At 40.0% G+C, this 15,819-nt stretch overlaps 1 protein-coding gene across 1 annotated transcript; it reads right to left on the bottom strand.

The window, feature by feature from the left end:
- Window positions 1-613: 613 nt before the first annotated feature.
- Window positions 614-4,129, bottom strand: LOC139174104 (apolipoprotein A-IV-like). Its single transcript, XM_070764185.1, has 3 exons — window positions 4,042-4,129; window positions 2,515-2,662; window positions 614-1,217 (listed from the first exon to the last, which is right to left on the bottom strand). Exons 1-3 carry the CDS (start codon window positions 4,076-4,078, stop codon window positions 677-679), a joined length of 726 nt encoding a protein of 241 aa, XP_070620286.1. The 5' UTR covers window positions 4,079-4,129; the 3' UTR covers window positions 614-676.
- Between the last annotated feature and the right edge of the window lie 11,690 nt (window positions 4,130-15,819).

Raw genomic sequence — 15,819 nt, 5'->3', positions numbered from 1 at the left:
GCTCTCCTCATCCGAGATTTGATCCTGGATGAGGAGGCCGATCTGGCATGTGTTACTGAAACCTGGCTGGGCCCAGAGGGAGGGGTGCCTCTCTCGGAAATATGTCCAGCCGGGTTTCAGATATGGCACCAGCCTCGACCCCAGGGAAGGGGGGGATAGATAGAAAGAAAGATAGATAGATAGATAGATAGATAGATAGATAGATAGATAGATAGATAGAAAGAAAGATAGATAGATAGAAAGATAGATAGAAAGATAGATAGATAGATAGATAGATAGATAGATAGATAGAAAGATAGAAAGATAGATAGATAGATAGAAAGATAGATAGATAGATAGATAGATAGATAGATAGATAGATAGATGATAGAAAGATAGATAGATAGATAGATAGATAGATAGATAGATAGATAGATAGATAGATAGATAGATAGATAGATTGATAGATTGATTTGTGGACCAACTCCCAGAATTCCTTGCTGGCTCCGGAATTCTGGGAGTTGAAGTCCACAAGTCCTAAAAGGGCCACCGCTCCCTACTTCCCCTTTGCTGTATGGCCTGAAAAAAGTGGGGAATCACAAAGAGCTCTAATCCAAAGGGCCACATCCGTATATTTTATTATCGACCGATTTCTCCGTAGAGATCAGCTAAGGTTCTGCTTGCGCAAACGCTATCGCTATTCCTCCGGAAAGCCCCTGGTGTATTTTTCGAGGGTTTCAAGAATCGGAGCGATGTAGGGTTGCAACTGCTGGCGTATCTTCTCCATGTTTTCCTTCACCTTCTTCTGGACATGGTCCGTCGCCGGTTGCAAAGACGCCTTGAACTCTCGCAGTTCCTCCTGGAGGGTTTGAAGCAACGGAGCCAACTCTTTCGCCAGCCTTTCCAAGAGCTTCTTGAGTTTCTCGCTCAACTTCGGGTTGAGTCCCTCAACTGAGGTGCTGCTGACGGCCCGACGCAGGGCCTCGGAGTAGGGCCCCACTTTCTCCAGGACCGAATCGGCAAAGGGAGCCACGATGGAGTACAGGGATTGGGCCACTCTGTCCGTGACTGGGCTCACTCGCCTCTTGACGTGGTTTAAGGTATCGAAGCCTCTCTCCACCAAGCCCATGGACATGGCCAGGGTCATATAATACGCCCTCGGAACATCAGGAGGCAATTTAGACTCCAAGTAACTCAAGCGCTCCTTTATTTTTAAGTAGGTGTGACGAAGGCGGTCTCTGCGAGAGAGAGAGAGAGAGAAGAAAATGGTTTGGGGGTTAGGGTTAGAGGTGAAAGAGTAGAATAGAATAGAATAGAATAGAATAGAATAGAGCAGAGCAGAACAGAATAGAAATAGAATAGAATAGAAAAGAAATAGAATAGAAACAGAATAGACATAGAATAGAATAGAATAGAGCAGAGCAGAATAGAAATACAGTAGAATAGAATAGAATAGAAAAGAAATAGAATAGAATAGAAAAGAAATAGAATAGAAATAGAATAGAATAGAATAGAATAGAATAGAACAGAATAGAATTCTTTATTGGCCAAGTGTGATTGGACACACAAGGAATTTGTCTTGGTGCAGATGCTCTCAGTGTACATAAAATAAAATATACATTTGTCAAGAATCATGTGGTGCAACACTTAATGATGGTCATAGGGGTCAAATAAGCAATGAAGAAACAATTAAGAGCTATGTTACAGAATAGGAAATTCCTGAAAATGGGAAGAGAGAAGGGAGGGGGAGGGAGAGGGAGGAATAGATGTGTGGGTGGGTGGATAAGATCGATAGAAGGTAGAGATAGAGATAGATAGACAGACAGACGGATTGATGGAAGGATTGATGGAAGGATCATAGATACTGTAGATGATAAGTAGGGAGATGACAGAGATGATGGCTGGATGGCTGGATAGATAGATAGATGATAGATAGATAGATAGATAGATAGATAGATAGATAGATAGATAGATAGATAGATAGATAGATAGATGATGGATGGTTAGGTATAGATAGATAGATGAGAGATGATAGATAGATAGATAGATAGATAGAGATTAGATAGATGATAGATAGATAGATAGATAGATAGACAGACAGACAGACAGACAGACATATAGATGATAGATTATATAGATAGATAGCTAAGTAGATGATAGAGACAGATGATAAATAGATAAATGGATAAACGGAGAAAGAGAAGGAAGGAAGGGAGGGAGGGAGGGGAAGGAAGGAAGGAAGGAAGGAAGGAAGGAAGGAAAAAAGAAAGAAAGACAGACAGACAGACATAAACGAACTTTCTTTATACTTTTTTTTAAAAAAACAGCAGCAAACTGAAACTGCTCTACCCCCAGCCAGAAGTTGGCAATTTATTTATTTATTTATTTTTATTTATTAATCAGATTAATTGCCAGCGGAAAGCCAGCCGTCCAGCCTGTTTTACACCGGCAAGCAATAAGACCTACTTTGCTTTATCTCTTTCCTCCCACACCCCCACGCCCCCACCAATAGCATGGAACAATCAGTTTTCTTACAGTGCTGATTGGCTAAGCTCCAGGTTTTGGATATAGTCCATTTTTTCATTCACGATCCTGGTGACATTCTGCATGTATTCTAGGAGCTCTTGGTTTAACTTGGCCAGGTGAGGATATGGCTCATCTCGGAGAACATAGGCTTGGGATGCTGCGTGAGAAAATGATGATGATGATAATAATAATAATAATAATAATAATAATAATAATAATAATGATGATGATGATGAATGTAACCTTCTTTCTATTACAAAAAAGTGGAGGATTTGGGAGCAGGTATTGCATCTCTGTCCAATATACGTTTGTTGAAATTAAATCGATTAAATTAATTGAGATGGTCCATGTATTTCAACCAATTTGATTTAAAGTTTTGTTGAAACATACACACAGTCTCGCTAGACTTTATTTATTTAATTTATTTATTTAATTGGATTTATATGCTGCCACTCCCCGAGGAGTTTAGGCCAGAGTTTCTCAAGCTCAGCAACTTAAAGAGGTATGGACTTCAACTCCCAGAATTCCTCAGCCAGTATAGCAGACTGGGGAATTCTGGGATTGGTTCACACCTCTTTAAGTTGCCAAAGTTAAGGAATATTTTAGGTCATATTCTCATTATCATCAATGTTCCTTAATTTTGGTAATTTTAAGATGTGTGGACTATAACTACCAGAAATGATGATGATGATGATGATGATGATGATGATGATGATGATAATAATAATAATAACAATAACAACAACAACAACAACAACCAACAATAACAGCAACATGTAACAGTGATACCCATTGTTATCGGGGCACAAGCTACCATGTCCAAGAATTTTACAAAACACATCAGGAAATTGCAGCTTCCTGCAATAACACCAGCAGAACTGCAAAAAACTGGATTCACACATTTTAACATACATTTTAAGAAGATGCGTGGTTGATACCTAGGATGCAACCCATATCAACCACCAGTACCAGTCAATAATACTATTTGTGATACATTTTTAAATATTCAGTTGACTTGAGTTTCATGTTTAATGAATAAAAGAGATAGCACTAATACTACTAATAAATATTTTTATTACTAGTACTCTCATGGTTGGATTTTTAAAAAAAAACCCAATTGCCATCTACAAGACAGCACACTAACAACTGAAATGAAAAGAGGAAGTTTGAATAGATGTAGCAATGTCTGGAGATAGTAAAACCAAAGGAAAAGAATGGGGGGAAATGATAAAAACACAGATATACAATTATCAAAATGGATAGATTGTATGAAAGGTCTTCAAAGTCATCTCTATAGCTATTGGTGCATTAAGAATGGAAAGAAATGATAAAAACACAGATATCCAATTATCAAAATGGATAGATTGTACGAAAGGTCTTCAAAGACATCTCTATAGTTGTTGGTACATTAGGGGGGTGGATGAAGAAAGGTTAAACACACATTGACAAGCGTGAAGGGGAGAGCCAGCAAAAGAGATTGTCCAACTAGCCAAAAGAAGTCTCAGCTTTTCAGCCTCAGCCAAATCCTCCACTCACCTGAGAAAGTGACAACAGCCAGAATGAGGAACTTCATGGTGGCTCCTGGACCTTCTTGAGATGTTCGACCAAGAGGAAAGCAGAAATTGTACGAGTAGCAGGAACGCCAAGCTTAAATGAACGCTTCCATCTCTACTTCCTGTCATTCATTAACACGAGGCAGGCCTCTGGATGTCCCTGGATGAGGGACACTAGAAGGTCTTCTTTACTTAGGTCAACTGGGATACAAAAGAAGATGAAGCAAAAAAGGAGAATCTTCGATAAGGAACGCAAGAGGACATCAAAGAAGGTGGATTTCATTGATCCACCTTCTTTGTCCGATCTATCTCCTCCAAAGCAATAACCTTGGAGACGTTAAGGCATTGAGCTTATGCGTCAATCTTTGTAGATACCATACATGAGTTGTAGGATTCCTTCTTTCTTACAATCAAGGAGCTTCGCAGTTACAATTGCAAAATGACCACTCAATTCAACGGATAGGGGATTGGGAAATCGGTGTAAGAGTAGCACAAGGAAACTTAGAACTATGGCAGCATGGCCATGGTCAGAATTCGGACATATGGCCATCGGTTTGAATTTATGATGGTTGCAGAATCCCAGGGTTCATGCCCAGAGGTTTTGGCGGCCTTCTGACAAACAAGAGTTAATGGGGAAGCCAGATCCACTTAGTAACTGGCGTGGTTCACTTAACAAAAGCAAAAACTCCAGAAAAGAAGGATTTAGGGGTAGTGATTTCTGACAGTCTCAAAATGGGTGAGCAGTGTGGTCGGGCGGTAGGAAAAGCAAGTAGGATGCTTGGCTGCATAGCTAGAGGTATAACAAGCAGGAAGAGGGAGATTGTGATCCCCTTATATAGAGTGCTGGTGAGACCACATTTGGAATACTGTGTCCAGTTCTGGAGACCTCACCTACAAAAAGATATTGACAAAATTGAACAGGTCCAAAGACGGGCTACAAGAATGGTGGAAGGTCTTAAGCATAAAACGTATCAGGAAAGACTTCATGAACTCAATCTGTATAGTCTGGAGGACAGAAGGGAAAGGGGGGACATGATCGAAACATTTAAATATGTTAAAGGGTTAAATAAGGTCCAGGAGGGAAGTGTTTTTAATAGGAAAGTGAACACAAGAACAAGGGGACACAATCTGAAGTTAGTTGGGGGAAAGATCAAAAGCAACGGGAGAAAATATTATTTTACTGAAAGAGTAGTAGATGCTTAGAACAAACTTCCAGCAGACGTGGTAGATAAATCCACAGTAACTGAATTTAAACATGTCTGGGATAAACATATATCCATTGTAAGATAAAATACAGGAAATAGTATAAGGGCAGACTAGATGGACCAGGAGGTCTTTTTCTGCCGTCAATCTTCTATGTTTCTGTGTTTCTAACAATTGTGGCGGGAAAGGTTGTAAAGTTGGGCAAACCCCTCTTAACAAATGCCTCACTTAGCCACAGAACCTTTGGGATCAATTGTAGTCATCAGTGTGGTAGTAAAAATTTCGGTAGCCCATCACTGGTTCCTCCCGATCTGGGCAGTAGCCCACCCCTGGTAGAGGACCACAACCCGTATTAAAAAAAGAACTTCTAAAAATTGTGTAAATAAATTGAATGTTAAATTAAGCCATCCACCACCAGAGGGCGATGAAGACTGAGGTCATCCTACCAGATTTCCCTCATTCTCTATTAGCCTTCTACACACATTTTATTTCTGGTTCTTTCAACAATAATTAGAGCCTCCAACCCCAAAGTGATTGTGACTGTATGGAATACCAGTGGAGTGACTGTGTATCAACGTATAGTAAGATTTGGACACACAAGGAATTTGTTTTTGGTGCAGATGCTCTCAGTGTAGAAACATAGGAACATAGAAGACTGACGGCAGAAAAAGACCTCATGGTCCACCTAGTCTGCCCTTATACTATTTTCTGTATTTTATCTTACAATGGATATATGTTTATCCCAGGCATGTTTGCATTCAGTTACTGTGGATTTACCAACCACGTCTGCTGGAAGTTTGTTCCAAGGATCTACTACTCTTTCAGTCAAATAATATTTTCTCACGTTGCCTTTGATCTTGCCCCCAACTAACTTCAGATTGTGTCCCCTTGTTCTTGTGTTCACTTTCCTATTAAAAACACTTCCCTCCTGAACCTTATTTAACCCTTTAACATATTTAAATGTTTCGATCATGTCCCCCCTTTTCCTTCTGTCCTCCAGACTTTACAGATTGAGTTCATAAAGTCTTTCCTGATACGTTTTATGCTTAAGACCTTCCACCATTCTTGTAGCCCGTCTTTGGACCCGTTCAATTTTGTCAATATCTTTTTGTAGGTGAGGTCTCCAGAACTGAACACAGTACTCCAAATGTGGTCTCACCAGCGCTCTATATAAGGGGATCACAATCTCCCTCTTCCTGCTTGTTATACCTCTAGCTATGCAGCCAAAAGTACATAGAAGATGTACATAAAAGAAAATATAGATTTGTCAAGAATCATGAGGTGCAACACTTAATGATTGTCATAGGGGTTAAATAAACAATGAAGAAGCAATCAATATTAATATAAATCGTAAGGATGCAAGCAACAAGTTTGTTTGCATAAGTGCACCTGTTCTGTCCTACTGTCCTATTGCCTAATTTACCTGTACCTATTTTGCTTTTGTTTATGTTTATACCTGCTATCTTGTACTCATTTAATTTAATTAATTTAATTTAATTTATTTGATTTCTATGCTGACCACTCCCGTAAGTCTCTGGGCAGCTTTAAAAAACAATACAATAGTACAATAACAAAAAAAAGTTGAGCAACAATAGTAAATAAAACTCCACGTCCCTAACAACCCTGTAAATCCCAAATCAATCTAACAACATTATCTCAGGTACCGCCTTCTGCCGCACGAATCCCAGCGACCGGTCAGGTCCCACAGAGTGGGCCTTCTCCGGGTCCCGTCAACTAAACAATGCCGGTTGGCGGGCCCCAGGGGAAGAGCCTTCTCTGTGGCGGCCCCGACTCTCTGGAACCAGCTCCCCCCAGAGATTGGAACTGCCCCTACCCTCCTTGCCTTTCGCAAACTCCTTAAAACCCACCTTTGTCGTCAGGCATGGGAGAACTGAGATATCTCCCCCGGGCCTATACAATTTATGTATGGTATGCTTGTGTGTCTGTCTGTTTAATAATGGGGTTTTTTAATATTTTAAATTGTAAATTATTAGATTTGTTATAAATCTGTTTTTATTGTGTTGTGAGCCACCCCGAGTCTACGGAGAGGGGCGGCATACAAATCTAATAAATAAAATAAAATAAAATAAATAAATAAATAAATAAATATAAGAAAGATATTTTACATTTAGTTATTCATATAACGACAGTGGCCAGGATAGTATATGCGCAAAATTGGAAGGGGGAAGATATTCCCAAAGAGGAGGAGGTTATTAAGAAAATATTAGACTGCGCTGAAATGGATATGATGACAAGACAGTTAGATAAGCCACAGAGAAGGCTCTTCCCCTGGGGCCCGCCAACCGATATTGTTTAGTTGACGGGACCTGGAGAAGGCCCACTCTGTGGGACCTAATCGGTCGCTGGGATTCGTGCAGCAGAAGGTGGTCTTGGAGATATTCTTGCCCAATGCCATGAAGGGCTTTAAAGGTCATAACCAACACTTTGAATTGTGACCGGAAATTGATGGGCAACCAATGCAGACTGCGGAGTGTTGGTGTAACATAGGCATATTTAGGGAAGCCCATGACTGCTCTCGCAGCTGCATTCTGCACGATCTGAAGTTTCCGAACACTTTTCAAAGGTAGCCCCATGTAGAGAGCATTACAGTAGTCGAACCTCGAGGTGATGAGGGCATGAGTGACTGTGATTTCTGTTTGTTTATACCTAGTAAGTAAAATTCCGGAGTTTTTTCTATCTCTTGCTTTATTATTTCTTTTATTATTCTTTCTATCATTTTCCAATATGTCTTGACTTTGCTACAGCTCCACCATTGATGATAATATGAACCTATTTCTTTTTTACACTTCCAGCACAACGGGGACATATTAGGGAACATTTTTGCAATTCTGTCGGTCTCTTTTCTTAACACCTCAAACATTTTGCATTGATTTTCCCAGTTCTGCTTTTGAAGATGCCATCAGCACCCTCACAGACGAAAAATGAGGCAATGAAAATTATTCACAACTGCAATACAACAGGGTGCCAGTCACCACAACTCAAAATAAACTGGCTTTTCTTGCTTAGTCAAATAGTCTGGTTTTCCCCAGGTCTCTTTTTAGTCCCGTTGCAAGGCAGAAACTGTTTTAAAAAGTGCTTGTGTTGTGTAGTTTTTGCACTGTCTGACAGGATGTCTCCCCACCTAGAAAGATCTACCAGCTATCAGCTGATAACAACTAAAAATCTCTTCAGGACCGCTATGAATCACTCCTTTTATTGACTTGTTTACCGGGAGTCTTATCTCGATTGGAAAAGTTGATTTCATAACATTTTTCGGGGATAGAAAATGTAGGTGCTACTGTGCTAGCAATCTGGGGATTTATCCAAAAAATGAGATTGCCAAGAAAAACAACAGATAAGTAATTCTGCTCAACAGGCCAATTCTGTGTTTGGGACCCTTGTGGAGCAAAACAAATCTTAAATCCTTAATTTTTTTAAAGAGGAGGCCTGTGTTTTCAAACCTAACAACTGTAACATGGGTGGGCTTCAACTGCCAGAATTCCCCAGCCAGCGTGAGAATTTGGGTCCCCAAACTTAGCAAGTTTAAAACTTGTGGACTTCTATTCCCAGAACAAGTTTGCTATCTAGCAACGTTGAGAAATTTGATCCAGAAGTTAAATCTTGGGAAATTTGTGCTAAGCTTTTGAAAAGATGGTTTCATCAAAAACATTAAAATAGAAAATAAAATAAAATCACATTTCGGATGGCTAAGGACATGTTTGTCATGTGGCCCATATTTTATTACTTGGGATTCATCATTTTGAACTGTATCAAAAGGAGGCAGTCAGCTAAAAGGAATCAGTAAAGTCCACTGCTTTTTGTAGGTGTTTTTTTTAACACTCTCATCCAGATGTGTGGGATGTGACTCACAGAATGGGAAAAAAATATTTGCAATTAATTATAAAATGACACTCGCTGTTTCCTACAAGGAAAATCTATACAAAATGATATACAGATGGCACCTTCCACCTGCTAGGCTTTCTAAAATGTACCCAAACGTATCATCTTCATGCTGGAAATGTTAAAAAAACCAGGGAACATACTATCATATGTGGTGGACTTGTACATACGCCCAAAAATTTTGGACACAAATTAAAAAAATAATGGACCAAGTCATATTGACAAAGATAATAACTAAACCAGAACTATTCCTTCTGGGCATTTTTAGACAGAAACTAAGTAAAGAAGACAGATACCTTATTATTCAAATACCAACGGCCGCCAGATTAACATATGCACAAAAAAGAAGACACACCGACAAATTTAACCATCATTAGTAAAATTATGGAATGCGCCGAACTATCAAAATTAACAATGGAAATTCAAAACAAAAATGATTCACAGTTCTACAAGGCCTGGGAGAAATGGTTCAGATGTCTATCCAACTTTAAGGACAATAAAACAAAAAACAATTAAAATCTCTTAATATAAATCAAAATAAAGATATACACAATAGAAGTTCGGACCAAAATCAATACAACCCCTCTCTGGGTTCAATCCATTTGATAATTATCAGAAATTTACTAATATCGCAACCTACAATTACTTCTCAGATGTGTGGGATGTACACAGGTGTAGTCCAATTTTTTAAAAAGTACAACCACAAGTTTTGTTGCTAAGTGAGAAATAAGTTTTAACCCCATTATGAACCAGTGATCAAGCATTCAAATGTTGATCAGGTGACCATTAAGATGTAAAACATGGTCATAAATCAGAGCCATTGTAACTTTGAACAGTCACTAAATGAGCTGTTGTAAGTCAAGGGTCTACCTGTAATTGGACGAATATCATTCTTGAGTAAGACAATGTAGATCAGATGTCTTCAAACTTGGCAACTTTAGGACTTGTGGACTTCAACTCCCAGAATTCATAGCTGGCCAGAGAATTCTGGGAGTTGAAGTCAACATTGTCTTAAAGTTGCCAAGTTTGAAGACCTCTGCATTAGACTTCAGCTACTTTAAGCCATGTGGACTTCAACTCCCAGAATTCCCTAGTCAGTTGGCTGGGGAATTCTGGGATTTGAAAACCAGATGGTTTAAAATGGCCAAGGTTGAGAAACACTGTTTTAGACAGCTCACCAGATTTATTATTCCTAATATTATTATTACTATTGCTACTACAATTAGATTTTCATGTACGAACCAACCACCATCCTGAACAAAACACACTCAGTAAATGAAAAGAGCCCTTCATGGCACCGGGCCAGAATATCTCATGGACCGCCTTCTGCCGCACGAATCCCAGCGACCAGTTAGGTCCCACAGAGTGGGTCTTCTCCGGGTCCCGTCAACCAAACAATGTCGCTTGGCGGGACCCAGAGGAAGAGCCTTCTCTGTGGCGGCCCCGACCCTCTGGAACCAACTCCCCCCAGAGATTAGAATTGCCCCCACCCTCCTTGCCTTTCATAAGCTGCTTAAAACCCACCTCTGCCGCCAGGCATGGGGGAACTAAGATACACTTTCCCCCTAGGCCTTCACAATTTTATGCATGGTATGTTTGTATGTATGATTGGTTTTTATATAATGGGTTTTTAACTGTTTTTTAGTATTGGATTTTGTTATATACTGTTTTACTGCTGTTGTTAGCCGCCCCGACTCTGCGGCATACAAATCCAATAAATAATAATAATTTTTATAAATGCAGCAATGTCAGGGGATGCCAAAATCAAAGAGGAAGAATTGAAATAAATAATAAAATAAGTTATTAACTCTAATTCTCTCCAGCAAGCCAGGTTTGTGTGACTGAGCACTTACTGGTATACAGGAAAGAAACTTTAGAATAAGCCTGTGTTTTTAATCGTGGTCACTTTAAGATGTTGTGAACTACAACTCCCAGAATTGCCCAGTGAGCCATGCTGACTAGGGAGTTCTGGGAGTTGAAGTCCATACATTCAGAAGCGGCCAAGAATCTAAGAACTTTGGAGTGAACAATATATAACTTGTATTTAAAATCACATCCCTCTTGTAAAATCCTAGAAAATGCATCTCTAATGCTTTCTGTTCACATGAAAGAGAACTTTGCCCCAGTACTGGTTGATCTATTGTAGCTTTGTTGGTCTTATTTTTCTAATCCTGCAATCGTTTAGCCTCTGTCCAGCATTACTCAACAATTCTGATTCTGCAGTTGGTCATTGCCCTTCATTTAAACTCCCCCTTTCTTCCTTTCACTTTTGACATACATCAAGACTGCTGTTATCGGCTTATTAAGCCACCTTGAAAAGTGAAGGGCTCCAGTTAAACTTGTAATCTTTGTGGTTAACGTGGACGGTCACAAGCCATTGTTGTCATTCCACCACCACCACCACCACCAGTGGTTCTGCATTCCAAGTATAGCTGTCTGGGGAAGTTGCCCCATGCCCAGGCTGGCATTTGATGGCACTGCGACCCAGACACGTTGGGGTAGAAAGAGGAACAGGATTTGATGTGAAAAGTCACATTTTGTTTTTAGTGTGTGTCTTGGCATGTTGTTTATATTTGTTTGAAGAGAAAGGGTGGGGGGAGAAAGAGAGACAGAAAACCAGCAAGCAAGAAAAGATAGAGAGAAAATGAATGGAATACACAAAGAAAGAAAGAGAACGATAGCAGGGGAGATAGGGAGTGAAATAGAGACAGATGAAAGAAATATAGGAAGAGAAAAAGAAAGAGAGAGAAAGAAAGAAAGAAAGGAAAGAAAGAAAGAGAAAGAAGAAAAAGAAAGAAAGAAAAAGACAGAGACAGAGAGAAAGAAAGAAAGAGAGATAGAAAGAGAAAGAGAGAGAGAAAGAGAGAAAGAAAGAAAGAAAAAGACAGAGAGAAAGAAAGAGAGAGAGAAAGAGAAAAAGAGAAAGAGAGAGAAAGAAAAAAAGAAAGAAAGAGACAGAGAGAAAGAAAGAAAATAGACAGGAAAGAAAGAGACAAAGAGAGAGAGAGAAAGGAAAGAAAGAAAGAAAGAAAAAGAGGCAGGAAAGAAAGAGACAGAGAGACAGAGAAAGAGAGAGAGAGAAAGAAAAAAGAAGGAAAAAAGAAAGAAAGAAATAGAGGCAGGAAAGAGAGAGACAGAGAAAGAGAGAGAAAGAAAGAAGGAAAAAGAAAGAAAGAAATGGTTACATGTTTCATCCCACACACTTTTGAAGGCCATAGGCCCTCTGATTGAAGCTCATCGGCACCATACCCAGAATCCTAGAATCCCAGAGCTGAAAGGGACCTTGGTGGTCCTCTAGCTCAACCCCCTGTTCAAAGAGAGGAGTCGTTATACCATCTTGAACCAATCGTTGTCCAAGGATGTCTTAAAAACCTCCAGCGATTGAGCCTTCACAAATTCAGGAGTCAGGCACGTAACCTCTGAAATATTCACACCCTTCTAAAGTATCTCTCCAAACCTCACCATTTGCTCCGAAACAACCCCCTAGAACAGGGGTCTCCAACTTTGACAACTTTAAACCGGGCTTTGCTGGCTGGGGAATTCTGGGAGTTGAAGTCCACCAGGCTTAAATTTGCCCAAGTTGGAGACCCCTGCCCTAGAACATCGATTACGAAGGACCACCTCGGCAGGGAATGATGGGTGTGGGACTCCAAGACCCCCCCAGAAGGAGCCGAGAAGGGGAGGCTGTTCTCACCGACCAAGGCACATGGTAAAAACTAAACTCATTGCTCTGAATGGATTCTTGATTTGACTTCTGTCTCCCTAGTTTCTGTTTTGGGTGAGTGGGTGGGGAGGGAAGAATTCTTCTGAATCATTGTGTAACTAAGCAAGTCACTGCGTCCTTCTGATTTCCTATAAGTGAAAAGCCAAACAAAATCTCGCCTTGTTCTCTTTCCAGTAACTCTCCCTCCGCTACCAAATCTGGGAGTTTTCCAACCCCCCAGGATCACATCCTTTCTGTTTAGCAATAAAAATAATATATATATATATCGCCAAAAAGGCTTCTAGAGTTGTTAACCTGATCCTACGTAGCTTCTGCTCTGGCAATCTCACACTACTCACCAGAGCCTACAAAACTTTTGCCAGACCCATCCTTGAATACAGCTCATCTGTCTGGAACCCATACCACATCTTGGACATCAACACCCTTGAAAATGTCCAAAGATACTTCACCAGAAGAGCCCTTCACTCCTCCACTGGAAACAGAAGACCCTACGAAAGCAGACTATCAATCCTTGGTCTTCAAAGCTTAGAACTACGACACCTAAAACACGATCTAAGTATTGCCCACAAGATCATATGCTGCAACGTTCTACCTGTCAATGACTACTTCAGCTTCAACCGCAACAACACAAGAGCACGCAACAGATTCAAACTTAATTATTAACCGCTCCAAACTTGACTGTAAAAAATATGATTTCAGCAAATGAGTTGTCGAAGCGTGGAACTCATTACCTGACTCTGTAGTGTCAATCCCTAACCCCAAATATTTTTCCCTTAGACTATCCATGATTGACCTCTCCAGGTTCCTTAGAGGTCAGTAAGGGGCGTGCATAAGTGCACCAGTGTGCCTTCCATCCCCTCTCCAATTGTCTCTCCTTCTCTCATTTATCTTTTCTTCCTTTCAAATTTGTTCACCTATACTTTTATATCTTTTCTTCTACTTGTTTCTTTAGTTATATTCTTCTATTTGTTTCTTTAGTTATATTACTAAATATCTGTTCTCTTCAATGTGTATTATGTATTGGAGTAAATAAATAAATAAGTAAGTAAGTAAGTAAGTAAGTATGTATGTATGTATGTATGTATGTATGTATGTATGTATGTATGTATGTATATATTTGGTATATTCGGGTTTCTTCCCGTGTAGGATTTGGAAATTTCTGGCGACGTTTCGACGAGGTCTCACTCGTCATCTTCAGGCTGGTGTTTCATGTATATATATATGACGGTCTTGGTATATATATATTTATGTCGGATCACCCTGGTATATAGAAGGAACGTCACAGCTCCTTTTTGCCTCTAGGCCCAACCCAGGACCATTTATATACCAGGGTGATCCGACATAAATATATATATACCAAGCATCTCTGATTACATTTTTGTCTTCTTCGATTCGCTTTCCAGCGGAAAAAAGCTCCGTTGCCAAAGCAGTTTGTCTTTTGGAAAAGTAATGAAGTGTCAAAACACAATTTCTTTTCGGTACAAATTTTTTGGGATGGGAGAAGGAATTAAAGATGTGAGACGCAGGCAGGACCAAGAGGTTTTGCCTAAAGTGGGGAGCAATTTCCTCATCCTTCGGGGAGCCGAGAGCAATTTTGGAAGAATGAGTTAGGAAGAGAAAACCTAAAACGAGAGGTCTGAATTTTGCATTTCCCTGAAATAGCAGCTCTCACTCTTGCTAATTAGTGTTTAGGGCAGTGTTTGTCAAGCTTGGACATTTTAAGATAGATAAACTTCAATTCCCAGAATGCCCCAGCCAGCCATCTTAAAGCCTGCTGGCTGGGGAATTCTGGGAGTTGGAGTCCAGGCATTTAGAGCTTGGTGGCTGAGAATCAAACTCCTTGCTTTTAAAGTTGGTGTGACCGGAACAATCTAGAACTGAAACACACTCAAAACCGTAGAAATGGTGATAGACTTTAGGGGAAACCCTCCCATCCTTCCACCTCTCACAATACTAGACAACAGAGTATCAACAGTAGAGACCTTCAAATTTCTAGGTTCTATCATATCTCAAGGCTTAAAATGGTCACCTAACATCACAAACATCATTTAAAAAAACCACAACAAAGAATGTTCTTTCTGCACCAACTCAGGAAGCTCAAACTGCCCAAGGAGCTGCTGATCCAGTTCTACAGAGGAATCACTGAGTCTGTCATCTGCACCTCTATAACCGTCTGGGTTGGTTCTGCAACCCAACAAGACTGACAGACTTCAGAGGAGAATCAGAACTGCAGGAAAAACAATGGCTGCCAACCTGCCTTTGATTGAGGACCTGTAGACTGCACGAGTCAAAGAGAGGGCGGTGAAAATATTTACGGATTCCTCGCATCCTGGAAATAAACTGTTTCAACTCCTACTCTCAAAATGTCACTACAGAGCATTGCACACCAAGACAACTAGACATAAGAATAGTTTTTTTCCCCAACGCCATCACTCTGCTAAACAAATAATTCCCTCAACACTGTCAAACTATTTACTAAGTCTGCACTATTATTACTACTAGTTTTTTCTCACCATTCCTATCATCCCATCTCCTCCCACTTAGGACTGTAACTTGTTGCTTGTATCCTTAAGATTTTTATTAATATTGATTGTTTCAGTTGTTGTGTTCAGTTCTGGAGACCTCACCTACAAAAAGATATTGACAAAATTGAACGGGTCCAAAAACGGGCTACAAGAATGGTGGAAGGTCTTAAGCATAAAACGTATCAGGAAAGACTTCATGAACTCAATCTGTATAGTCTGGAGGACAGAAGGAAAAGGGGGGACATGATCGAAACATTTAAATAGGTTAAAGGGTTAAATAAGGTTCAGTAGGGAAGTGTTTTTAATAGGAAAGGGAACACAAGAACAAGGGGACACAATCTGAAGTTAGTTGGGGGAAAGAACAAAAGCAACATGAGAAAATATTGTTTTACTGAAAGAGTAGTAGATC

The sequence above is a fragment of the Erythrolamprus reginae genome, chromosome 11 (genome assembly GCF_031021105.1).
Source record: "Erythrolamprus reginae isolate rEryReg1 chromosome 11, rEryReg1.hap1, whole genome shotgun sequence".
NCBI lineage: Eukaryota > Metazoa > Chordata > Lepidosauria > Squamata > Dipsadidae > Erythrolamprus > Erythrolamprus reginae.
This window is presented reverse-complemented; position numbering and strand designations above follow the sequence as displayed.